This window comes from Neophocaena asiaeorientalis, unplaced genomic scaffold (assembly GCF_003031525.2).
Source record: "Neophocaena asiaeorientalis asiaeorientalis breed wild unplaced genomic scaffold, Neophocaena_asiaeorientalis_V1.1 scaffold302, whole genome shotgun sequence".
Classification (NCBI taxonomy): domain Eukaryota; kingdom Metazoa; phylum Chordata; class Mammalia; order Artiodactyla; family Phocoenidae; genus Neophocaena; species Neophocaena asiaeorientalis.
The window spans coordinates 1901758-1928316 of record NW_020174038.1 but is presented as its reverse complement, the minus strand read 5'-3'; the positions used below and the strand labels follow the sequence as shown (position 1 = coordinate 1928316).

At 50.9% G+C, this 26559-nt stretch overlaps 1 protein-coding gene across 2 annotated transcripts in view; it reads right to left on the bottom strand.

Moving 5' to 3' along the window:
• The window catches only part of SLC24A3 (solute carrier family 24 member 3), a 394577-nt gene that overhangs the window by 183378 nt on the left and 184640 nt on the right, over nt 1-26559 (bottom strand). For both annotated transcript variants that reach the window (XM_024753731.1, XM_024753730.1), the window contains exon 2: nt 6428-6504. In XM_024753731.1, coding sequence (XP_024609499.1) covers nt 6428-6504 — 77 coding nt within the window. The remainder of the gene's footprint in view (nt 1-6427; nt 6505-26559) is intronic.

Sequence of the window (26559 nt, the reverse complement as noted above, 5' to 3'; positions counted from 1 at the left end):
CCCCTCCACCTCCTGCTGGTACCCGGCCCCTCCATCCCCTGAGAACTGGCTAGGGCATCAATTAGTTTATTCTTTGGCTCTTAACAAAAGCAATCTGGGCCCCAGGGAAGGGAGTGGATCCAGGGAAACTATTTTCCAGATATTATAATTAAACAGATAACTGGAAGCAGCCCAGCCCACAAGGAAATGATATCCACTGAGTGAGGCCCCTTCCAGAGAGCCTCCTCCCCCAGGACTGAAAGGGGATTGGAGTTCAGAGGAGTCAGGGAGAGGAAGGGAGTCCTTCCCACCTGAGATGGGGCCCTCCCCCAGGTTCCCAGGGAGCACATCCAAAGTAGCCTTCACCTCGCTCTGGGTGGGGGGTTAGGTTGGAGTTAGGGTGCAGGCTGCAAAGCCAAGAGTCCCCCTTCAGGATCCGCCCACCCTCCTGTGCTTCAGTCTCCCTGACTGAGGAAGACCTGACCAAGTGTCAGGTCGGCTGGTGACCCATGGTCTGGCAGGAAAAACACAAGGCTTCTGGGGGTTGTGAATTAAGGGACAGTGAACAGTGCGGTTGGGGCGGGGAGTGAGCAAGCAGAGCAGAGGCAGAGGACACCAGCGGGAGCCGGGGGCAGCGCGGGGGCAGAGATGGCCTAGAGGGGGCAGGACAGAGAGAGCCAGGGCACGCAGGCACTCTGCTTGGGCTAGGCGGGCAATGCCGCGACATCAAGGAAATACAGACTGGACCTAGAGAAACCACAATTGCAGAGGGAGGACGATATCTGAACAGCCTCACCCTCGAATCCCAATCACATTTCACCACCTCTGTCCCAGGGGCCTTCCTCCAGTGCCAGTTGTTTTCCTCTGCAGCTCTGGGGAGACAGGAGGTCTTCATGGAATCATGAGACAGAAATGAGCAAGTTCTTGAGTTCAAAAAGCTGATCTGGGAATAAGGGAGAATCTGGATGCAGGCTCACAGAGTGAGTTTCCCCAATTCCTAGACCAGATCAAAAACTTCCGGCGCAGAGAAGGAGGAGAGAAATGTGGACAGGAGCTGGGGGCCTGGGGAGACCACCAACCTTGGGGATCCAGCCCTGGACACCATCCTATGGGGATGCTGCAGGGACTGACATGAACGGTCCCCATTGCTGCTCCTGGAGCACCTCCCTGGGCGGGAGCCCTCGCACGATGGCCCAGCACACGGCTCCTGCCTGTGCTTCTCAAACATCCACGCTGTTGGGAGCCCATCTCCTCTCCTCACGTGGGAGCCACTAAAATGGGCACTGGACACTGGGATGCAGTGAGGATGGACATATGGACAAGGGAGTCCCCCCACCGGACAGAGCTGGCTGAAGGCAGATGGTCAGGGACCTCCTGGTGGCCTGAGCATCCCTTTGGCCACCCTGGGAAGCCTGATGTGACCCTAAAAGCTCCTCGGAGGAAGAAGTCTCTTCCGTGGGCACAGAGCGTCTAGGTTTTAGAATATAAGGATGGATGTCAGAAACATTCTCGTTGATGTTTCTTTCCTGGGCTGGTCCATGGGTGGGTCTGAGTCACTGGACCAGCTAGCAGCCCATCTTCCAGACTCACTTAGCAGAATTTGCGTTTGTAAGGCCTCCACGTTCATTTCCAGGAGTGCGATACTTTACCACCTCACACCCAAGCACGTAGAAATCTCTGCCCACCGAAAGAGAGGAATCACACTACAAATGCAAAAAGAAGGCTCAAAACTTAGGCAGACTCCCTTCGAAAGCTAACAAGGCACACAGGGGGCATTTACTTCTGCTGTGGAGGCTGATTATTAAAGACAGACCAGTCTTGAGAAAGAATCTCAAATATTGATGACTTAAAGCTTCTTCACTGGAAGAGAAAATGTGGAGCCCGGCTCACAATCGCAGAGATTCAGCTGTCTACATGCAGGACGAGCAGCAAAATGTCACAAGGTATTTATAAATCACCAACAAAGCATGATTCCACAGTTATCTACAGGCTTGTTTGTCCATTTGGGGCAGGGCCCATGAGTTTCTAGGGTGCACATTTCCTCACAGACCAGGCAACACTGCTTTCAGCATCTCAACGTCAGAACAGGCTGACTGTAAAGCAAGTTCTCAGACAAGTGTGTTTCCTCGGGGATAGGCATTGCTGATAAAGTTACACAGACGACGGATTTGCACTCTAGGAAGGAACCCATATGGAAAGAAAGTCGGAAGGACTCTTTTTCTAGTGCAGTCTCAGGCCTGAGCATTTCTGACAGCCACAAAACCAGAAAAAGCCAAGGGAAAGCTGAAGTCACAGTGTGGGGAAATTTTAACCAGAAATGGCTACGTGATTTCCACAAAGCTCACACAAAAGAGGGAAATTTTAACGAGAAATGGCTACGTGATTTCCACAAAGCTCACACAAAAGAGGGAAATTTTAACGAGAAATGGCTACGTGATTTCCACAAAGCTCACACAAAAGAGGGAAGTATTTGTGTGAAAGGAAAGAAAAAGAGAGGTAAGCTTTTTTGACAAGGAAGATTGAAGGATGGTTTGGGGGAGTCCTCGGAACCACCTGTGACCAGAGGCCAGCACCCGGCTGAACTCAGCAGCTACGTGAAAAGCCTCGGGTGAAAAGCAAGCTCACGGGGTCTGTGTGGAAAGGGGTATGTGAGTTTAGGTGCAAATGTAAAGTTTAATCGGGTTTTGGGTTATACTCTGAAAGGCTCAGGCACTCCGGTGGAGACCCCAAATCACTGCCAGTCGGTTCCTGGGGCCCTCTCCCTGGGGCGGCCTGGGGTGACAGGACACAGCTCTGGGACCCTCCCACAGAGGGCTTCCGTCCCCTCACTGGAGGAGGCCAGATGACGAGTCCCCACATCCCATTTATGATGTCCTGAGAGGTGTTCCTCAGGTACCTGCATTCTGGGACCCCCTACTCAAATGGCCCTGAGCCTTCCTCGCTGGACTTCCTGGACCTCTGTCGCCTGGCTGGGGAGCAGACTGCTCTGGGTCACCTCTGGCCATGCCTGATCCAATTCCCCAGGCGAGGAGGGATGGTGACTGGGGGCTGCTTCCCCGCACTTCCAAGCCAGCAGCCGAGTCACCTCTTGGTACCTCCCACCCTCCCACCTTAGTTTCCGCTCACTCCAGACCCCCTGGACTCGAGGGTCTACATCTTCGATCACGGGTTTCTGGTTCCTGCCTGGAATCCCTTCCCCCTTCTCCTTTGGAAAATGCCTGCCCACTTTTCAAACCCACTCAGCTGCCCTCCAGCACTGGGTGGAGCCTTCACTGCGTTCCCACGGCACTGGGGGGACCACGGCCACGCTCACACACTGTGGGAGCGGTCCAGAGGTGGGCCTGCCTACAAGACAGCGGGCTCCTGCAGGGTGAGCTGTGTTCGGGCTTTTAGAAGGGTCCAGCCCGGTGCCACCATGTTGCAGGGGCTTGGAGATGCTTTCCAGCAGGCTGAGTGCAGGAACCTGTATGTAGCTCCCGTAGCTCTGACTCACACATCTATCTGTTCACTGGCCACCGAAACAGCTCAGGTTAGCCCTGGCAGCCTTTCTTACAACCAACAACGTTCACCTGACAATTTCTAAGCGCCTTAAATGTGTTGGGTGCCATAGTGGGTGGAGGGGTAAAAAGAACAGTTTGTCTCAGTGCTGAACAATCAAGGACTGAGCAGCTTTTGTTTTGCGACTCGTCAGACGCTGCATAAGGGTTTCTCGTGATGCTCAGGTCCCCCCAGGGGGCTTATACTCTCAAGGGTAGGATAACATAGACTTGCTCCTTGACCCTGGGGAGGCCACCAGCAGGCCCACCCTGACAGGTGGAGAAGAGGGGCCCCTCCTGGGCCGAGCCCGGCCCCGTCCTGCACCTGCCTGCACGCGGACCCCCACTAGGCAGCAGGTCAGGCTTCTCCACTGGGGTCTCCTCCCTCTAAGAGGTGGGTCCGGGGAGGAGGCCTGCGCAGTCCTTGGCCATAGGTACAGGCTGCCTGGGTGGAGAATTCTGAAATTCCGGGTGCCTGGAGCGTGGTCTTGAAGGGGTGGACGCTGACCTTGGCCCCTGGACTCCCTGCCCTGTGGTTTCTATGATGCAGGGCCCAGGGCCGAGGATGGGGGTCAGAGCCAGTGATGACAAAGTGTGAAGCTGCAGGCTTATATCCACTCTTTTAGGCACGTGGGGAAAAAAAGCACCTTTAAGCAAAGGGGAGAATTACCCTTGTTCGTCTACTTGGCCTTCATGCCTGCCTGGGATGCACTGCCACAGAGGGCAGAGGCCTTACGGGGACCCTCGGCTCAAGGAGGACGAGGCGCACGGACCCTCCTCAGGACCCCGGTGGGAGGTGGAGCCCCGCCATCGGCAGATAACCGCACTGCCTTGGGAGACGGAAGCTCGTGCCGTTCGGGCCCGGGCCGAGAGTGGAAGCCTCATCTCCCACATGCCGAGGCATCAGGGCACTGAGGCTGCTGGGGCGTTCTCAGCCCGGTGACCAGGAAGGCTCCCTGGTGCCAGGGGTGGCAGCTGCCATCCACAGTAACTGCTGGGTGCCTGTAACTGCGCTGAAGGGCAGGAGGCTGCAGAGTCTGCTCTATCGTTTGGTATTTTTAGAGAATGTCTTTGCTGACAGAAGATCCCTCGTGCCTGTTTTTCAGGCAGGGTATTGGCCGGTTGGGGTGAGTGGGGAAAGTTCACCAGGAAGGGGGTCACGCTGAGGGCAGCTTATGCGTCCAGAAGGTAAATATCTTACCGGAAGCCACACACAAAGCAGGGAGCACAGAACTGGGCCCCAACCCATGTCTGGTCTGACTCCAAAGCCCAGGGTGTGCCCACTGACCTACTCAGGTCAGGTGTGGTTGGAAAAGTAAGGTCTCTGTCCCCTCCCCTGAGTCATGGTGTATGTGTGACTGCAATAGAGGCCGCTGGAAATGACGTGTGTGACTTCTAAGGCCGGGCCATTCAGGGCTGCTTCCTTGTCACCGTGACCCTCCCTCTGCAAACCCTCAGCTGCCACGTGGAGCCACGCTAGAGGGGCCACACCAAGGTGCTCTGGTCAGCAGCGCAGGCGACCTAGTCCTCTGGGCACCGCAGACACGGACAGCAAACAAGGGGGTGGACGAGCCTTCTTCGAGGGCTCCTCCAGCAGCAATGGCTCCAGCCCCAGCCATCGGTGTCACCACCAGCCGTCCGAATCGTCCCACCCCGGGCCCCGGATCCGGGGGTACAGCATCCCCTCTGTGCCCTTTCTGAACTACTGACCCCTGGAACCCATGAGAAACAGAAAGTGGTTCTTGGGTGTGTCACTAAATTTGGAGACTGTTTCCCAGCAATAAGTAACCAGAACGGAATTAAGAGCATTCCGGGGGAGAGTGAATGCCGCCGAGATGGGAAAGCACAGTGACGGACCTAGTGGAGCCTCTGCCCTGGGTCTTTCTGGTTCTGCAGCCACTCCTTCGAGACAGCTTCACCCCTGCACCCTCCCCAAACTCTCCGAATGGGGACAAGGAAAATCAAAGGCCTTCAAGCCACTGGGTCTGTGGACGAAGTGCTAGGGCAGTGGTGGATATTAAGAGCCAGAACACACTTTTATGGACCACCTACTACGTGCCATTACATTTAATCCACGAATTTAACAAATACTTTGGCCCCATCATGTGCCAGGAACAGGTCTGGGAAGGAAGCCACGCACAAAACTACGTCCCTGTTCTCATGGGGCTGATGTGTGAGTGAGGGTGACGGGCAGTAAGCAAATAACTCTATAATATCATGTCACAGTGCTCGGTGCTGTGGAGAAAAGTAAAGCTGGGTAAGGGGAAAGACAGGCAGTTGACAAAGGCTGGTTGGAAAACGAAGGCCTCCTCAAGAAGGTGGCGTTTCAGCAGAGAGAGCCCAGGCTCTGCCCAACCTCAGAACCCACGCCCTGGGCATGGGTATCAAGGAAAGAAAAATCCAGGTATCTTCCAGTGTACACACCTGTGGCCTCTTAGAAACAGTACATTTGGATACACACTTCCATATATAAAACAGATAAACAACAAGGACTAACTGTAAAGCACAGGGAATTATACTCAACATCTTGTAATAACTTATAATGGAAAAGAATCTGAAAAAGAATAGGTACACGTATATATATACACACACACAGAGATATTACGTAACTGAATCACCGTGCTGCACACCTGAAACACTGTCAATCAACTATACTTCAATAAAAACATTTTTTAAAAGTACATTTGGAGGGCTTCCCTGGTGGCGCAGTGGTTGAGAGTCCGCCTGCCGACGCAGGGGACACGGGTTCGTGCCCCGGTCCGGGAGGATCCCACATGCTGCAGAGCCGCTGGGCCCGTATGTGAACAGGAGGGGAGACTCCTCTGAGGGCACCTCTCTGCATCCCGCCCCCCAAGACCCCCGCCAAGCCTTCCCTCCGGCACTGAAGACAGGGCCACCAGAGGGGTACTTACACAGAGCACGTGGAGGACCACCGCCCCCTGTCTTCTGTCCTCGTTGGTGAAGATGTCATTGGGGAACTCGTGCAGGGCTACAGAAGGGAGAGAGAAAAACAGCTCAGTACAGGTGGCAACACTTTCAGGGCGGGAGGTCTGGGACAGCGCCGCCACCTGGATGAGGAAAGATTACATCTATATGTTCACAAATCTCTAACTGGAATTTGGTGTTTCCTCCAGATAAGAACGGAGGCAACAAACTGCAGCTGTGCTAGAAGCACCCGGGCTCTGCCCCCAGGAGACACGTTCATGATCCTCTGTCCTGCCATCCTCATGGCTCACTCATCACTTTAGCGTGAGGGTGGCTTGCAAACCGCCACCTGTGACCAAGGGTTCGTGAGAAAACACGGGAACCACGATCGTGCAGGTCTATCTTCTAACACAGTGACAACTTCATTTCAGTGGATCAGTCTCCCTCTGTCACCTCACACATCTTGCAAACACTGAAATGTTTTCCCAAGCAGAGGTCTGCAGGCTTCAGGGATTACCCAGGGGTCCGTGGCACACACAGGATTAAGTCCCTGCTCTAAACTGTCCCTCTGTCCCTCCTTTCCTTGTCCCACTCCTGCCCTGGCCCGGGGCCTGGGCTTCTTATGACTCCCTCCTGGCTCTCACTTCTATAACACATTGCCCTCCCCTCCCCAGGGAGTCCAGTACAGGGCAGAAACCACGAGAAATCATCCTTTCTGCCCACTTTCCAAACCCAGGACGCTGATGATGGCCGCTGTGGGGCAAAGCTAAGGAGAGGGAACCCTGCAGGGCAGGCCTGTCTCTCACCCTCGGGCACCCAGAGCCCAGATTTCCTGTCACCGTCCGGCCCACCTTGCGCCTGGACCTGGCCGACCCTGAGCCCCACTCCGTGGTTCTGAAGATGACAAGCCCTGCCCGCAGGTCCTTCCTGATGTGCCCTTCGTCTGTATGAACTCTCAGCGCCCGTGGGATGGGTTGGCTGCTGACAGGCCGGGATGGGCAGAGACGGAGGCTCTGAGGGCAGGACGGCCACACAGACTTGTGCAGAGTTGACAACGGCGCACGCAGTGAGCTCTGCTCCTGGCAGGCGTGGGCCCTGCACTTCGCACCCACTACGCCTCTGACCCGGGACAGAAAGCTGCTGCTCCCGTGCTGTAGATGAGGAACCCGAGGCACAGCCGGACCGGACACCATGCTAGAGGGTCCACAACGAGGACCACGCACCCAGCAGACGGGCCGGGGCCGCCCTCGTGCTGTGATCCCGGCTCCCGGCATCTATTAACCATCTTACTCCACCCGGTGACCTCTTCCTTCTGGGGGCCCCTCCAAGCAGGGGACCTGATCTGATCTAAATTCTGCCTCCACACACCAGAGGAAAGCAGGTAGGCTGTTTGTTCCTTTGCATTTCTCTGTGCAGCTGCCACGGGGCTTTTCAGCGCCGGGCAGTTCCCGGGTCAATGTGACCATCCCATTGCCCACCTACCCCCAGAAGTGGAGACTGGGTGGTTGGCCTGGTTAGCGTATTGATCAGGACAGCCGTCATCCTGGGGAAACTGAAACCAGGGTCTGCCCTGTGATGGGCGCCACACAGAACATTCACGCGTGGGGACTGCCTACCATCAGCGAGGAGGAAGTGGGAAAAGTGAGGGGGCATCGAGGTACCTCTGGTGCTGATATATGGAAGCCAGCTACTTTCATCCCTCCTACCCCACCCTGGCTGAGGGCAGCAGGTGAAGGGAGTGAAGGCCACGGTGCAGGCAGCCTTACTAGTCCGCGTCTGCAAGGTGCCCACACCATGCCAGCTCCGTCATCCCTGCCTCTCCACCAGGACCTGCAGGAATGGTTTGATCAAGGGTACTATGTCAGTATGTGATACATTTATGTTTCGAATCCAGGCATTTTGGTTTTTAAATCCCCTTGGCACTCAACAGTGAGTGGAATGACCATGACCAGGTGGATCCTCTGGGCTTTGAGTTTTGGTAGGGGAGGGTCTCGGCAGAGGCCTGGATGCCCAGCCAACCCTGGGAGCTGGCTGGGGCTCTTGGATAGGACCAGGCTGAGGGCTGTGCCCGTGGATGGGGAAGGACCCACAGAGCCCAGTGCTGACGCCGGAGGGGCTGAATGCTGTCCAAAGTCCTGGCCAAGCACGTGTTGGGCGGGGTGAGGAGGGGACGGGAGGGGGGAGTGGGCGTGGGGACCACAGCACTCTCCTTCAGGCTTCTCTTTCCTTACGGCTCAGGGACCCTCCTCTCTCTCTGGGGAGTGGGAGGCTTGGCAGTGTCCCCGTCTTGATCTGCTCTTCCTGGCCTGGTGCCTGATTCATCACCAGCCAGAAACTCCTAGTCCCCGGTCAAGGGTGTCTCCTCCTGTCGGAACCCATGACTGGCCACGAGAAAATCGGTGAAATTCTCCGTGAGATGATCCCAGTGTAGCAGTGGGGGGGCTGGGGGCTGTGAGCAGAGCAGCCGGCCCTGCCGGACCTCCTCACTGAGCTGAAGGTGGCTGGGCAGTGGCTGAGACAAAGCGTGGGTGTGTCAGGGGGTCAGCTGGGGGGAATGCAAGGCAGTGGAGAGTTAATTAAATGCTTTCAAATTGGTTTGCTTCTGAACAGCAACAGACGTCTTCTTTGGTGGATCCCAGGCATGTGGGAAGAGCGGCCAGAAGTATGCCCGGGAAGCCTCACCTGACACGGTTCCCACTCCGACCGCCCCTTCATGGCAGCCCCTCTGAAAACATGCACTGGGCTGCCGGTGAAATTATTACAATGATTTCAAAGAGCTAATGCACACCTTGCAGAGAATACTGCAGGTATTTCACGCTCCCTCTTAGAGATACATCATCTCTTGGAAAAACGTCACGAAAAGAGATTTCTTTTAACAACTGAGCTGGGGCTGTCTCCTCTTGCCCTCCAAGAGATGAGCTTCCTTCATAGGTGGGTCGCTCCAGAGCAGGCCCCCAGACAACAGTTTGAAGGCCAGCAGGTGACCCCAGGAGGGGAGTGGCGAGGTAAGATAAGAAAGGGAAGGAGCTGATACATAGGCTCAGACTTGCCAGGGCCCCTCTGGGAGCCACTACAGAACATGCCCCGGGGCTATACATGGACCCCCATCCGTCATGTTTAAGGCTGTCTTCAACACTTTAGGGCAGACCCTTAACACTTCTGCACACCTCTGCACTGGCCAAGTCAGGTGTGTTCCTGGGAACAGAGAAGGCCCTAGAGAGAGTCACAGGCGCATCAAGAAACCATCCTCGCACGTGGCGTGGTGATGCCTGCATGGTCTGCGTGGTGTCTGCAGGGGACGCCCATGATCTCCATGATCCTCCAAGCGCTCTTCTGACGGAATGCAAGGGAAGAGGGACGGGGTGTCTCTATGAATAGGAGGAAGAGCCCCTAGCTTGCTCCTGCATAACTGGCGTCAGCACAGAGCGGCGGGGCGTGGGGTGGAGGTGGCAGAAGGAAGACCCTGGGCCCGGGCCTAAAAGTCTGGGTAAACTGCCGTTGTGCTGTGCCTTCCGAGTCTAGCATGGCGGTGCCTGAGTGTTCAGAGCGCACCACAGTGGGCTGCATTGTAACCTGTTCTTCTATTAAGCATCGAATCCACCACGTTAGAATCTTATCTGGCTCATCTGCGAAGGGCAGAAGCAGACGACCCTGGCCACAGAGGATGTGTCCCGGGAGCAGCCCTGTCACCAGAGACCCACGGGGGCAGCAGCTTTGTTGGAGGGATGCCCCCAGTGCTCATGACTTATCTCATCAGCCCCTCCTATGCACCCCACACAGTGTCTACCAGTACACACGCTGTTATTTCACGCAGCGTTGCTTTGTCCAGGTTCTAAAGCAGTTTGGTATGATGGTGTTTAATCTCCCTAAGAAGGGGTCAGCCTGGGCCCCGGAAAGTGTCCTCAGTAGGGCATCTGGAGCTGTGAGGTTCACACCCAGGCCTCCCACGGTGTGGCCTTTGTTGACATGTCACTTCACCTCTGTGGGCCTCAATCCACCTGTTGGCCCATCTGAAAAATGGCTGCGGCTCCTCGTCTCCGCTGCTTCTGGTCCACGCACACAGTACGGTCAGTGCATACAGCAGGTGCCTAATAAGTGTCAGCAGGATGAAGAGCTCTGAAGGGAGGGGACTGGGACACTGACCAGGGATGGAGTGAGTCAGCCTTTCCCAGCTGGCCCTACGGTTCAAGAAAATAGCTGCCAGGGCTTCCCTGGTGGCGCAGTGGTTGAGAGTCCGCCTGCCGGTGCAGGGGATGCGGGTTCGTGCCTGGGTCCGGGAGGATCCCACATGCCGCGGAGCGGCTGGGCCCATGAGCCATGGCCGCTGAGCCTGCGTGTCCGGAGCACGCCCCAGAAACAGCGCTTTCAGAAGAGCTGCAGTTGCCCAAGAAGAGTGAACGGAGACAGGGTGGCCCGCTGGACTGGAAGACTCTGCCCAGCACTTCTTGGCCTCAGTTTCCTCGTCTGTAAAACCAGGTGGGGCCTGCAATGCGTCCCGCAGAGCTGATGGCGGTACTGATGCCATCCCAGCCGCCCTCCACTTGGCAGTGCTTCTTGCATCCAAATCCAAAAGAACCAAGGGCGTTTCTTAAGGCCTGAGCTAGGATGCTCACCATTGCTGGGAACTTATCGTCATCCTGGGACTGCTGGTTAGATTCCATGTAAGAACCCACCATGCGGAATCAGGGTTGGGTTCAGATCCCACCTATACCACTCACACGTTATCTTTTCTCCTCTCTGAGCCCACCTCCTTCATCTGTGAGATGAGGTGTGGATGCCATCCGTGCAGTGTTGCCGGGAAGAGCACAGACAGCATGTGTGAAACACCTCCCGCCATGCTTCCCGGGTACCTATTGCATTTCTTCCTAATTATAATGATGGTGGGATGCTGCCCGGCAGGGGGCCGAGGACACATTCCTCACAGTGTTGGTGTTAAAATCCACCAGTCACCAACTCCTGCCTGCCAGGCCTCTGCGTCTGTTTCCCCAGGGTGGCGTCCAGTCTGAAGGAGCTGCGTGAGTGCATGAGCCTCTGGTAAGTGCTTCCCTGTTCGGGCTGTTGGGAGCCCGAGGTTCCCTTGTCATGCTAGGAACAGCAACACATCCAGCTGAGGGTTCCCCCAAACACCTTCAAAATCCTCAAAGTCTCTCTCTCTCCCCCAATTTTCTTTCCAGCACATCTTGCCAGCCCTGGGGCGGCGGAGGCAAGCAGTGCTGTTCCCATGGAAACCACAGAGCCTGGAGGGAGCGGATTCCCCTTACCAAGGCAACGGCAATCAGCGGCCTGCTTCTCTCTCCTGGCCACTTTCCTGAGGCCTGAGTTTGATGAGTCTAAATGGAGGTTTGAAGGGGATGGAGAGTTTTTTGGGTTTCTTTTTTAATGCAGCAGGGGCTTTCACGGCATCTTTAGACGTACTAATTACGTATCGATCCAATGGAACAGCCCAAAGTGAAGATCAACACACCTGAAAAGGCCAGGCTCCCTTAAAACACCAGAGTGAAAGGAATCTGTGCGGCTGCAAACCAACACAACGCCCTTCTCTCATCCAGGGTTTTTTTTTTTTTTTTGCGGTACGTGGGCCTCTCACTATTGTGGACTCTCCCGTTGCGGAGCACAGGCTCCGGACGCACAGGCTCAGCGGCCATGGCTCACAGGCCCAGCCTCTCCGCGGCATGTGGGATCTTCCCGGACCGGGGCACGAACCCGTGTCCCCTGCATCGGCAGGCGGACTCTCAACCACTGCGCCACCAGGGAAGCCCCTGTTTATTTTTTTAATCACAAAATACCCAGAGCATCTTGATTGGCCCCTTGGGGATCGCACCAAGAATTGGGGTCTTGACACTGCCCAACTCCTCCCCTGCAGCAATGGGTGACTTCATGCTTCTCTTTTAGACGCTTTGATCTGTCCTGGTACTCCCCCACCCCTCGCCCCCGTGATGCCTGCTGCTCCCTGGTCCCCTGGTACGAACATTGGGAAACCCAGTCTGCCAGGTGTGGTAACACTCAGCCTCCCACAGAGCCTTCCCGACCCTCTTTTGGTGGCCCTGTCGTACTGTGTGTGTACCCAACATGTGACTTTCCAACAAACTGCAGTCGTACCTTGGACTCAACCACCCGGTGAGCTCCCGGAGGGCAGGACCACTCTCTGGGCAGCACCCACCAGGTCCGGGTCCACGAAAGAGAATGACAAATACCAAGTGAATGGACTCAGAGAGCCCTCCTCCCAGGACACAGCTTTTGTGTACACCCAGGACAGAATTATTAGCTGAGAAAGGACACTGGGAGGGAAAATTCAATAAAACACCCAACAACTGGATTCCAACTTGGATGGCCTTTCAGCCTGTGAACAAATATCCCATTTCTTCCTGTTCCAATACCTGGAAGGAGCACACGTGTAGGCCCGCTGCATGGTTAGATGCGGCCACGCCGTATGCTTTGGTTAATGAAATGTGAACAAAACAACAGGCTGTCTGCCCTTTCTAGGCAGACTTTCACAGCCAGCGTCTGACTCACTACCTTGCACGCTCTTGGTTAAGCCTTCATGGAAACATCTGTCAGGATGAATCTTCCATCAGCCTGGTCCCTGAGCAACTGATATCAGAATCCCACACCCCTGATGTGCACATCTGGTAGCATGAGTAATAAACAGTATTTGTATTCTTCTTAGCCACTGAGATTTGGGGCTGTTTGTTACCCAGCGTATCCAAGCAATGCAATAGCAAACATGTCCTCAGCATCCCTACAGCATTTTGCACGTGAGGCTTCAAGGCAACCTTTGGTTTCTCGTGTCTTCTCCACTAGACTGGGGAAGCGTGGGTAAGGCTGGAGGAAATTTATTCTTCTTTGTATCTCCTATGCCTACCTAAGCACCTGTAATAGACAGTTGCTTAATGAGTGTTCGTTGATCAAATGAACACATTCGTCATGAATGAAGGCCCCTGAATAAAATTACCTGCAAAAGAATCTGTGAAAGTGGATGTATCTACAACTTGAAAAGTTTCAGGCTCACCTCACACTGGTCAGAATGGCCATCATCAAAAAATGTATAAACAGGGCTTCCCTGGTGGCGCAGTGGTTGAGAGCCTGCCTGCCGATGCAGGGGACACGGGTTCGTGCCCCGGTCTGGGAAGATCCCACATGCCGCGGAGCGGCTGAGCCTGCGCGTCCGGAGCCTGTGCTCCGCAACAGTGAGAGGCCCGCGTACCGCAAAAAAAAAAAAAAAAAAATGTATAAACAATAAATGCTGGAGGGGTGTGGAGAAAAGGGAACCCTCCTACACTGTTGGTGGGAATGTAAATTGGTACAGCCACTATGGAGAACAGTATGGAGGTTCCTTAAAAAACTAAAAACAGAACTACCATATGACCCAGCAATCCCACTCCTGAGCATATATCCAGAGAAAACCATAATTCGAAAAGACGCATGCACCCCAGTGTTCATCGCAGCACTATTTACAATAACCAGGACATGGAAGCAGCCTAAACGTCCATCAACCGAGGAACGGATAAAGAAGATGTGGTATATATATACAATGGAATATTACTCAGCCACAAAAAAGAACAAAATAATGCCATTTGCAGCAACATGGATGGACTTAGAGATTGTCTTTCTGAGTAAAGTAAGTCAGACACAGGAAGACAAATATCATGATATTGCTTATATGTGGAATCTAAAAAAAAGGGTACAAATGAACTTATTTACAAAACAGAAATAGAGTCACAGATGTAGAAAACAAACTTATGGTTACCAAGAGAAAAGGGGGGGAGGGATAAATTGGGAGATTGGGATTGACATTTACACACTACCATATATAAAATAGATAACTAATGAGAACCTACTGTATAGCACAGGGAATTACTCAATGCTCTGTAATGGCCTAATTGGGAAAAGAATCTAAAAAAAAAAAAAAGAGTGGATACCTGTATATGTATAACTGATTCACTTTGCTGTACACCTGAAACTAACACAACATTGTAAATCAACGATTTTCCAATAAAAACTTAAAAAAAAAGAACAGTTTCAGGGCATTTCAGGCTCAGTGAGGCTGAGCAGAACACAGGGGTACAAGGGGGAGCCTGATGGCAACAGGAGGGTGCAGGCTGCTGTGAGGTCATCAATGGAATTTGCGTCTCATTCTAAGGACTGTCAATAACAAGGGAAAATTTATTAACAAACCAAATTGTGCAAAAGAAAAAAGTACTTATTTAGCCCTTACCATGCATACTCTGGGTACTGTACTTAACCCCAGTCCCAGAAAGATAAAGGATGCACAGTCCTGATCATTGAGGATTTAACAGATGAGTGAACAAAAGGTTAGGCTGGAAGCAAGGGAAGCCTCAACTCTGAAATCACACCAATAATTTAAGCGTCCTGAATTGAAGCACAGAACTAATCTTTATGGAGTACTGTAAATATGTATTTACCACTTTTTCATTGCTTCTACGGGATAGGAATCATTATCCTCAACGTATAGATGAGCAAACCAAGGCCCAAAGAAGGCAAGTAACCAGCCCATGTTCACACCATGTTCATGGAGGAGCCGTCCCGTCATAGTTGAGGTCTGACTTTCTAGCATGTTGGTCCCTCTGTATTAGAAAAGGCAAATGGACCATTTTTTTCCCCTTGACTTTTAAGGGTGCAATTCCTCCCTTTCAAAAGCCAGAAATGAAGTCCTAGACTCAAATGGGTGGATGTGTGTGTGGAAGCAAGACGGTGGATAACACCTCTGTGAAGGAGGATGTAACACGGGTCATGGCAACCAGAAGCCTCAGTCTAGGGCCCCTCAAACTATTACTCAAAAAGGTAGCAGAGTCAAATTCACTGACAAAGGTCGTCTCAGCCAAATGCTTATGTGGTGACATTTGCTTAGCACAGGAAGCCAGGGTTTTATAAGAGCCTGAACACCTGGATTTGAAGCCCTCCTTCACCACTCATGAGCTCTGTCGCCTTGGAAAAAATCCCTGAACCTTTTCCCGTCTTAATTTCTTAATGTGCAAATGAGAGAATGAAAACAATAGCAGTTTATACAGTTATTATGAGGATTAATTGTGATGATACTTATGAAATATGCAGTACCTAGAATCAGGTAAGTAATGATTAAATGGTAGGTCCTTTTACTCTATTAAATAATGGAGAAGGAGAAATAGGGGCAGGAGGTGTTTCCCAAGGCATCAATGCCCTGCCCACCTTCCTGGGGTCCTACCATTTTCAGTCTGGGTAACCCCCAGCACTTGCATCTCTTTGCCTGAGGACTTTCTCCAAAGCTGAGGATGGGAGCTCTGCCCAGATCCTGCAGGCTGGATGAGCTGCAGAATCTCTATGGCTCTTTGCCCCAGGAGAAGCCCTCCACCAAAGTCTGATGGGAGGTGGGTGTATAAGTACCCCAGCTCCCTCACCGCGTGGCTGAGAGAACTGAGGAGTATTCTGTGCTGTTTGCTACAGTTCTCAGCGGGATTAAGGTCTAGCTACCCAGAGTGACAACTGGTTTTGTAACACTCCTTTGATTGGCTGCCTTCCCCTCCCTGTCTCTTTTCCTGACTCCCCTATCTAAACCATCTCCAAAATAAACTTGTACTTGAGTTTGCCTGAGGGCCTACTTCTGGCAAATCCACATTTAGACAGAGGGAGCTAGGAATTTTGCAGTCTTGCACCCCTCCATTTCAACAAAGGTTAGTCTTTCCAGCAGAGAATTCATCCATATTCAGGTGAATCTCACCTCCAATAATGGCCTCACTTCCATGCATTTATAGAGAAGTGATGCATCCTGCATTGTGAACAGCAGCACAGAACCACCTCCCTCCTGAAGGCAGGTTAGGAGACGGTCTTTGCCCCTTTTTCATGGTGCAGAAGTTGATCCAACACCCATGACAAGCTCCTTGATTTCCACTCCAGAGCTCTTTTTCTCATGTCCATATTGGCAAAAGATGTTAAACAATCATCCCACAAGCTTTTCTCCTGGAAGGGAACAGACATTCTTTGCAACTGAAGAACCCCAGTCATTAGTTACATAGAATTTTGGTCTGGCAGGGCCCTGAAATGTAATTTGATGAACTAGAAACATATTTCTTTATCAATAATAAAACACCAAGGCACCCACGCTGCTCAAGTGCCTGGGCCAGCAGCTACTGTAGAAAATACAGTGATCCCATGAATAATGCTGTGTTCTCAGGCCACAGGCATGGCCGCAGAGGGAAGGAGGCCTCTTTGCAGAGGCAAGAGGCTACCACTCGCAGTTGTTGCTCCTGTGGGGTCATCACGGCTGTGTCAGTAATGAATTCTTATTAAAGGAAATGAAATATTTATGGTAAATAGCTCTGTGGTGTTCAGAACTTTATGCTCTCCTTGGGCTGCTCTGTTCCTCAAAATGCCCCTTGGTGCCCTTGGTGCCAATGGCAGAGACAGAACATTTGGATGGATGAGCTGGGGTCTGACCCAGGTATTGCATCTCTTGTGTTCCCATGTCTGCTTCTTGATCCAGAGAAATACAGACCAACAGGTGGGTTTCTGATGTATGCAGAAACCCACTACACGGCTCCGACACACGAGGGTTGGAAAGAATGTTCATTCCTTCTCAGCACCCTTGGAGAAGATGAGCCTAAGTGAAAAACTTTCTTAGGAGAAATGTCATTAAAATAGTTATTTTTGAATGTAACAATTCCCTACAGGAATCTATGTTGAAAACGTTCACTCTTTAAGCATTTATTCTACTGAAGATGAAGTGTGCATGCCAAATGACTGGTAATTTCAAAATCAGTGATTTTTTAAAATGTTAACTCATCGCATTTCAGAGCTAGAAGCAACCTTTAGTGTTCTATTGGTCTATAGATGGAAAGGTAGTTAGCAGAAGGATTTGGTGAGAAGCACTGTTAAAGTTCTCCTCTGCTTCCCCTTTCAAAACCTGCTTTCTTTTTCTCCATGATGTTATTCCATGATCATCAATTTCAGGGATAGAAAGTAGACCTCATCTCATATGTTCATCAGTTTATTGGTAATGACTGACTGTTAGGCTGCATCTTAGATGGGGTTCATTGTGGTAGAGCATCGTGATCTGCTAACAATGTCTGCCATGGTTATGGGAGAGGAAACGGGGGCATGTGTGCTTCTTATTTCCCTGCACTGAAGCTTTGCTGATAAAATCCTAAAAAGAAAGAATAACTGGCCCTTGTTACTCCTGGTAATAGTGATAACTGTCATTTCCTTTGATCTGCACCTGATTTCGAGTATAATCCATTGAAAAGCTGGAGGGAGATTAAAAGTGCTTCAATAATCAATTATATCTCAATTAAAAACAACATATTCAGAACTCATACTGAAAAAAAAAGTTTCAATATGATCACCCAAATATGCCAAATATATTCAAGCAGATGTATTAGGTGGTTATCCATTTATAAAATATTATCTTGAAATCTAGTCTATAATAATGAAATAAATATCTAAGAAAACTCACAGCTAGTTGTAGGAAGAGATGTAAATAAATAGACAAACTATTGGCTAATTCAGTTGGCAAAATACAAGCTGTATTTACTCTTAATTTAGTATTTGGCAACCCCTGGACTCTCCTTGAGGGAAAACGAAGATGTTACCTGGAGGAAACCATTTTCCCTTTACGTTACCATACATTAGATACTTTTGACAATTTACCTATGGTTTGGGGTCAAAACACTCAGGGATCTTCTAGATACACCAGAAACTCTTTGAAGGGTAGACTAGAACTCAAGGCTTTTTTTGTTGGATCATTAAGTTTGTGCATCCAAAGTCTAGATTCCAACTATCATGGATCCATCTTTTGGAAAATAACTGTCACTGAATATGAATGAAAATTAAGAGGAGTGTAATTAATCCTAAACAAAAAGTAATTCTTATAGCCATTTCTCTCCATTTTCTTAGCCCATCACTGGGCTCAAGTAGTGGCACATTACAGCTTTGAGTGAAAGAGACTAAATGCCTTTTGATTCCACAATGGACTCTGTTCTCCAACTAGGCTCTCAGGGTATAGACCAAGGATATATATGAACTGATGACAAAAAAGATATCTTAAGAAAGCCTTGTGCTGTCTTGTATTTAGCAGAGCAAAACTGGCCACAGTTTGGAGCGGGCAGATCAAAGCAAGAGGATCTAGAATCTACTTGGGGTGTGTCTAGTAATTTTTGACTGTATATTCGACTGTACAGTCTTCCACTCTGCTGTCTTCCACTGAAGAGTGCTGAGTTTTGTTGGAACAGAAAGTTAAATTAGTGGTGGGTCATCTCTGGTGCTGGTCTTAGGCTTTTTTCTAATAAAGGCTATTTTTATTATATTCTTGGTCCTGATATATGGTCCTTAGGTTTTCAATGGAAAGCCTGAGCTGTTTAAGCAACCCTCTTTAACTTTGGCGACTTGAACTGCAAACTCTGTCTCCCCAGCGCTGGTGGCTACTGAAATCTCTACTCGGCAGTTCCAGCCTTTCAGCTGCTGTTCCCCAGAAAGTGCCTGGAGTTTCCCCGAAGGCATGCATAATTTTGGGGTCAGTCAAGAATTTGAGGGGAATTTATATGCATGTTTTGGGCTCTCCCTCTGTGAATTCTTCCTTTCTGGGATGTCCCCCAAATTCCAGCTGCTTGGGAGCTCCTCACTCTAATCTGACGTCTCAGCCCAATAAGATCACGGGTGTAGCTCTGCTAGAGCTCTATCCCCACACAGTGCACATCCTGGGAACTTGCACTGGGAAAAGCCAATGGGTGTGGTCCTCGCACAGTGTGGTTCCCTTCTCTGAAACATCATAAACCCTCCAGTCTCTGGCTTGCTTTATTTATTCACTTTCCAGAGCTTTTAAACAATTGTTTTTCTTTATTCTGTTCAGAGTTGATAACTGTTCCTACAGGAGCATTAATCCAATGTACCCAATGATGGGAAGTCAAGTCCAGAATAGATCCTAGATCATAACCTGCTGCAGAAAATTTCCAGTGAACTAAATGCACGTGACACGTTCCCCAAACTTGCTACTAGCTGCATTAAGTCCTCCATGGAACTAATGCAGCCCGAAATAACTGTGTGACCCACTGGTAAATAGCACGCTGGGGAAAGTGAAGGAAGGTCACTGGATGGGCTGGCAAGTTATGATGAAAGGGCTGGGAGGTGACCTAATTTCATACCAACTCATACGGTTAAACCAAGGATTGGACTTAGCGCACTCAGTACAGTGAAAGATTCACGAAGAGATCCTGCAGGCTTCCAAAGCCCTCAGCTATAAATATTTCAAGGTCAAGGCCATCCAAAGACGCATCTGTGGCAGTTCTGATGTCTCTGAAGGTGATGCCCGAAGGCTCAGAAGCAAGAAAGTGTGTTAGGAGGCAAAGTGCTGTCAGAACCCAGTTAACAGCCAAGGCAGGGAAATCACATCCCACTTTCCTTTTGGTGTCTGGAGGAATACACGTTCCCCAAAGTGTCAGATTCTGATGTCGCACATGAAGCTGGCAAACTGGAATTCACAGCAATAGAAGGCAGGTGTTTAATAAAGGCTTTCCAAGTCCAGACTAATTTATGAAGCTTCAGAAACAGAAAAGAAAAGTAGGCAGCAAACAAACTTTTGACTAAATCAGGCCATTACATAAAGCACATACAAGCAGTAAAGTTTAATATTTTTTTAAAGGAAGAAAAGGAAAATTCTGCTCAGTTCCTGAGTTGGTTGAGACCAAACTCATAAATAGCACAACCTGTGTTAAAAATAAGGCGGAAGGACAGGTTTCACTTTGTTCTGGTGTCAGAACTCCCTCACATTCCCTGTGACAAGTCAATGATTGCTTGCCCCCTTCAGAATCTAGGATTTTTTGTCTTTTCTGGTTAGCTTGTGTCTTTCTATGTGCTTATATTTCATTACAGCGTTGGTTGGAGTTGAAAACAGTCAAAGAACTCCTTAAAGAAATCAACATGATTATTTTGGGACAGGAAGACGCAGAGGGCGGTGGCATAAATTTTGTGATGTAATAAACTTCGTGATGTAATAAACTTCATCATGATGTCACAGAGGCCAGAGGCAGACGTACGCATTTACTGTCATAAACCAGGAAAAATCTTGGGCCCGTGTGAGGCAAAGGCTAATCAAAGGCAATGAACATCCTCTCTCCACCCCCACCGTCCAAGGACTGTTTTAACACGTACTTAAGGATGTGGGCCTGCAGTTCACCTGGCACACTGGACAGGTGAGTAGGGTGGGATGACTTAGCAGACTTTCAAAGGATGAAAAAGAAGTTCATATCATTACTTCTTTGACCTTTTCTCATGTAAACACCAAATTTGGGAGCATTTCATATAGATCGATGGAGAAAATCTACTGAAATAATTTTTTAAAGGAAAGACCCTTTTGATGTTTGAGATATGTATTTTTTCGGGGGTGGGAGGGAACAAATATTATTCTAGGATCGACTCCAATGTTTATTTTTCTTGCATCGCTCAAATAAATATGACCAGACTGTCAAACTTAACTGCGTAAAGATCTCTGATGTCCTAGGTAACATGAAGATGAGGAGATGCTTTTTCATCTGAAGATGGAAATGGCAAACTCCTTGGGGGTCCTGGACCAAGGAAACAAGGTCCGGCATAATCACCGGCTAATCTAAGAGGCCGGTGGTCAGGTGCCTACAGGTGGGAGGGCTGGCGAGAGCTGCGTTATCTATGACCCAGAAGCAGAGCAAATCAAGTGGCTTATTCTCAGTGATTTCAAGCAAATGGTTCTCTCCAAGGGTACAAGGTTCCTCTGAGAATGATTCAAAGACCAAAAAGACTCTGATTTCTTTATGATCACAGATGCATCCTGTAATGCTAGCAGACTTTTCAGGGACACACAGACGTTTCTCCATCCATTTAACTCAACAGTGCACGGCGTAGTTGTTACACCCACTGTGCTGGTCTAACTCTGGCAGAGGGTAACTAGGGCGCAGACCACACAGCCTTGCCCTTCTGGAGTTTGCAGCCCAGTTGAGGAAGCCAGATGTAAGTGTGCGAACACACAAACTGGAGGACAACAGAAAGCAGGCTATATCCCCAAACGTATATGTAGGTATATAAGTGCACACACATATGTGTATGTGTATATGATACGTATCAGTTGCTGAATAATAACTAACCAAAAGGTAGCCGTCTAAGACAAGCAGAACATTTTATCATTATGGTTCAGGACTCTGGGGGTTGATTGGCCCCAGGTAAGTGGTCCTTACCTCCCCACTCACACAACTGCAATGACCTAGCGGCTGGGACTGGAAACATGAAGCTCCCTCCCTCACTGCCTTTCTGGTACCTGTGCTGGGGGGACTCAGACACCAGGGGCTGGAACTGCTAGGGCTCCTGGGCACCCCTCTCTCTTCCTCAGGGTCCCTTCAGCGTGAGGGCTTCTTACACAGGCTTAGAGCTACAAGGCACGTGATTCAAGACAGAGACCCAGGAGGAAGTTGCACAGCCTTTTATGACGGATCCTGGGAAGTCACACAGAACATTTCTACCACCTTCTGTAGGTCTGGTGCTTACAAAGGCCTGACTTCCCTGATGGGGATGGGGCAGTAGACTCTTTGTCTAGATTTTTGGTGGAGGGTTGGGGGATGGACAAGATTCTGGAAGCACACGTGGTCCTGGAGTTATTGTTGCAGCCATTTGGGAAGATGAACCCTGCCACTATTTCCCTCTGTCTGAAATGATAACTTTATCTATAACTACATTAATAATTTATCTGTATCTACATGAACATGGGTTAGAGAGTAGGCGGTATTTGGGGTCAGGAACTAAAGCGCCCGTGTGAACCAGAGCAGTGCGAAAGGGCTGCACGGGGTGGATTAGTCCTGAGTGAAGCCTTGAAGAAGGGGAGGCCGTTGAGGATGCCCCTCCAGGTGGGGAGGAATCAGAGACCAAGGTGTGGAGGTGGAAGGAGCACAGCTGTCTGGGTTTTAATGAGGTGGGGACTCTTCCATGTGTTTCTCCCTGAACGAAAGCCAAGTTCTCCAGTGGAAACAGTAGGAGCTATTCATGCATGACGAGGTCATTGCTTCCCTAATGTGACCTTTACAAATTCTCACGGCTACCCGCACAGCTCTGTGCTTTACAGAGAGGGAAACCGAGGCCAGGTTCATAAAGCAAGCGTGCCCCCGAGTCAGGCCCTCTAAGGCAGGCGCCCTTTCTTCTCCACCACAGGAGCCTCTTCAGAATCCACGAGTCAGGGCTCAGCTCACACTTCCCCAGGCTCACAGGGCTCAAGCACATGCTTAGGCAAACCCTAGCTTTGTTTTTTCCAAAAGAAAAGACTTCACCCAGAATCTGAAAGAGCATGTGGAATTGCACTGAATTTCATGGTACATTAGAACCCAGAATGGGACCCATGACAAAAATTGGTCAGCTTTCCTGATTAGCTGTTTACTAAGCCTTGGGCTAGAGAAACAGAACCCTGGACTGTGTTGTCGAGTCTGGGATTCTGCTCCACCGCGCGCCTTGCAGTGAATAGTTTTCTGCATCCAGGGCTTCCTATTCAGACAGAACAATTTTCTGGCCCCTTCCAGTCCCAAAAGGGACTGGCCCAGCATTCTTGCCTCATGTAAGTGCTGGGAAAGTCTACCTGCATCTTGACATTTGTCATCGGCTGAGAATGAGCTAGGAGTCGACCTAGATTCTCCTGGGACCTGAGCTACATCCTGATGGAAGGCATGTTGGCACCTTTTGCAGGAGCTCCGTCCCAGGGCGCCACCTTATGCTTTGCACATTTCTGACCATGGGATGCTGGTACCCCCATATCTGCTTTGGTGTGTTGGGACCCACAGTGTAAGATGCAAAGAGTTGGTATCAGGGCTCCCGGAAGATGCCAGCTTACAACAGAGCGAGGTCTGACATGGAGGAAGCACTGTCCTGGCGCAGCTACCACTCCCGTGAACTCCACGGAAAGTCGCTGGGAGGGACCCGAGCCAGCCCTGCCTGTGCTGCACCCGCCTTCCCGTGGATCCGTCACCATTTCCTCACGCCAGCCTGCCAGGGTGTTTCCACCCCCAAGAGCCAGCATCCAGGGCTCCTCTGAGCCAAAGTCTCTGCTTGGCACGGCGTCCCCACCCTCCCTGGTCCCACTATTCGCTCTCCCACCAGTTTTCCAGGGAGCCCTTTCCAAATTACTCTCACATGAGCGCTCATGCCATGAGGCTCCGTTTCTGGGAAGCCAGGTTAACCCGGGAACCACACGAACGCTGCTTCTCCCACAAACATCCCCTTGATCATCCCGAAGGAATCCTGCACTCAGTCACCACGGGAATGGGATCCAGGCCACACGAGTGCAGGCTGCAGGGGTGTGTGTGGGGGGGCAACTTGTTCCCACGTCCCTGGCTGTGCGCATGGCAGTCCGTCGTCCCTTCCTTACAAATGACGGGATCCCAAATGAGCCACGCACCTCGCCTGTCTGCCCATCAGCTCCGAAGTGGCCTGTTCGTGTTCAGTGACAGGCGTTTCTTCATTGAGACCCCAGCCTGCCTGTGGGTCCTTGCCACCTGAAGATGCACCTGCTCTGAGACATGGGCGGGGAGAAGCAGAGCGGGATGGGGTGAAGCAGCGAGTGGAGAAGCCTCGGAAACAGCTACCCGTGGCCAAAGTTTCCACGGCTGGTGCCACAGATGGAGCCAGGGGCACATCTGACTTGTCTGAGCCATGAGGACTCAGTGGGATCGTCTTCTCACAGTGTCTTCCCTGGTCTTGAACACTTTCCAGACACTTCTACGTTCTCCTGTCACATCATTAAAAAAAAACAAAAAACTTCTTACCCGGAAGCTCAGATCCAAATAGCCAAACAGAATAGGATTCCTGGTTCTGTCTTGGTCTATTAGAAGCAGGAACAGACTCAGGTGACAACAGAACACCCAGCCCCAAATCTGGGGTGTGTAGAGGATCTGGATATCAGAACCTCATGGTGTGAAAGGAAATGGCAACTTGGGTTTGGGAACGTAAAAAGTTGTAAATTTTGGTGACCATTTCCAAATAACAGAAAGGCAAGTGCTGGACACAGCCTAAGTATGTTTAACGCTGCACAGTATAAGTAAGTGGGTATTACGCGAGAACCATGGTAACGGTCAGGGGGAGGGCCAGGCATATACAAGGGAGAAAAGGCTTGAAAACATCTTTCACACAAAAGGTATGGACCACACATATCTTGGCCAGTCTTGCCTTTCCTGGGGGAAACTGCATTGCTATAAAGTGAATGAAATCAGCTCTTTTTATGCCCTGATTTTTAACAAGCCTGGATGAATAGCTGACTGCTTACGTCCGTGGCTGGCGGTGCTGGGTCCGAGGGAAAAGCTATAATGCTTGACCAGCTACATTCACTTGTGTATCCACCTTCCTCCCCATCCCTCTACAGAACCCATCTGAAACCTGCTAAGGTGTGATGGTCTGGAAAGGAAAGTGAACCTCTCACAGACAGATGAGTGGTGCTTCCTTGCCCAGGTGACAAGAACTTGTAGTTTTACTATAACCAGTCCAGGTGAAATCAAGCAGGACAGCATCCCTGAGGTGGATGCTTTCGGTGGCAACCTAGGTGTCCTCCACTGGGCTGGGGCACCCACCACCCGCTTCCATGAAGGTTGAGGGCATCCTCCTGAGAATTGCCCTCTGCTGATGCGAGACCCCTCACCCTAAACGCCTGGAAGTTTAAGCCCTTGCTTCAAGAGCAGTGTGCAGCCAGCCCCTGCCTCAAGGTGGGATATCTCCACAGTGCCATCCATGCCCTCTGGTCCCAGATCAGGCTGAGGCCAGCATGCAGCTGAGAATACGCCTTGGCTGACTCTTCCTCCTGAGCCTGTCTCACTCCCCTTTGCATAAGAACAGTCCATCAATAAATCAGTATTTCAGGGGCTTCCCTGGTGGCACAGTGGTTGAGAGTCCACCTGCCGATGCAGGGGACACGGGTTCGTGCCCCGGTCCGGGAAGATCCCACATGCCGCGGAGCGGCTGGGCCCGTGAGCCATGGCCATTGAGCCTGTGCGTCCGGGGCCTGTGTTCCGCAACAGGAGAGACCACAACAGTGAGAGGCCTGCGTACCGCAAAAAAAAAAAAAAAATCACTATTTCAGGGACCCAACCCAAGACAGCCTCTTGAGTTGGCTTTTGCTCTCAAGTCTCCAAGGGAATGAGGTCTCTCACTGAAACGTAAAATGCACACCCAGGGGAGAGGTGAGTGCCCGTGCCCTCAGGGATGCCCAGAGCAAGCTTCACCTCTTTCTCTCCCTCCGAATCACTGCAGCCCAGAGCTGGACCAGTGGTTCTAACTCTTTCTGTTCCGAGCGAAGCCCCAGGCCTGAGCAAAGCTGCAGTCCAAGCTGTGTGCCCTGGAAACCGACAGATAGCACAGAAGCAGATTTCGATTTGGCACCAAGAAACAATTCTGCTTCCTGCCGCCCCCCACCACAAACATCCCTGGAATAATTAAAATTGGGTAGGATTTCCTTCCCCCAAATCTCCCTCTGAAGTGGGATTCTGGGGAGATTTTATATTTTAATAAGAAATTTATTTCCCAGATGATTCCATCACTTGGAAGGTAATGAATTTGGATGAACCAGGCATCCCTGCTGAGATGCCCCAAAGATTAGTGCTCGCATCACTTTCCTTGGTTAATTTTGAACCTCTTGTCCTCTTGGAGTCTGAGCCCCGTCACTGCAGGAGTACTTTGCTATTGGAGGGAGACACTGCTCTCCTCCACGGCAAGGATTTAAAATGTCTAGAAAGTTCCAGTCACAGGACTGATTTGGGCAGGAGGGACTGCAGATGGATAACCCCAGGCTCTAAATGTTCAGATGACACAGTTGGCATCTCTGCGGGTCCCACGAAGGCCTGGCGGCTGAGGCTGAGAGGTGCAGACAGATGCCTGTCCAAAGGAAGCGAGGCAACCGCAGACCCTCCCTCTCTCCACACAGTTCTACACCCCAGGCCCTGGGGACTCCGCTAGGTCCCGCCCGGAAGGAGCGTGAGCTATTTTAACCTGGAATGTGGCAGGCGAGGCCAACGGAGCCACAGCCAAGAGATACAGTGTACAGCAAGCACGCCCAAGAGAGCATTTTCTCAACAAATCAGGTCTCTTCTGAGGAACCAGAGAGGCAGGAGGCACCGTGGTCTGCCCGCAGCTCGCCCCAGGA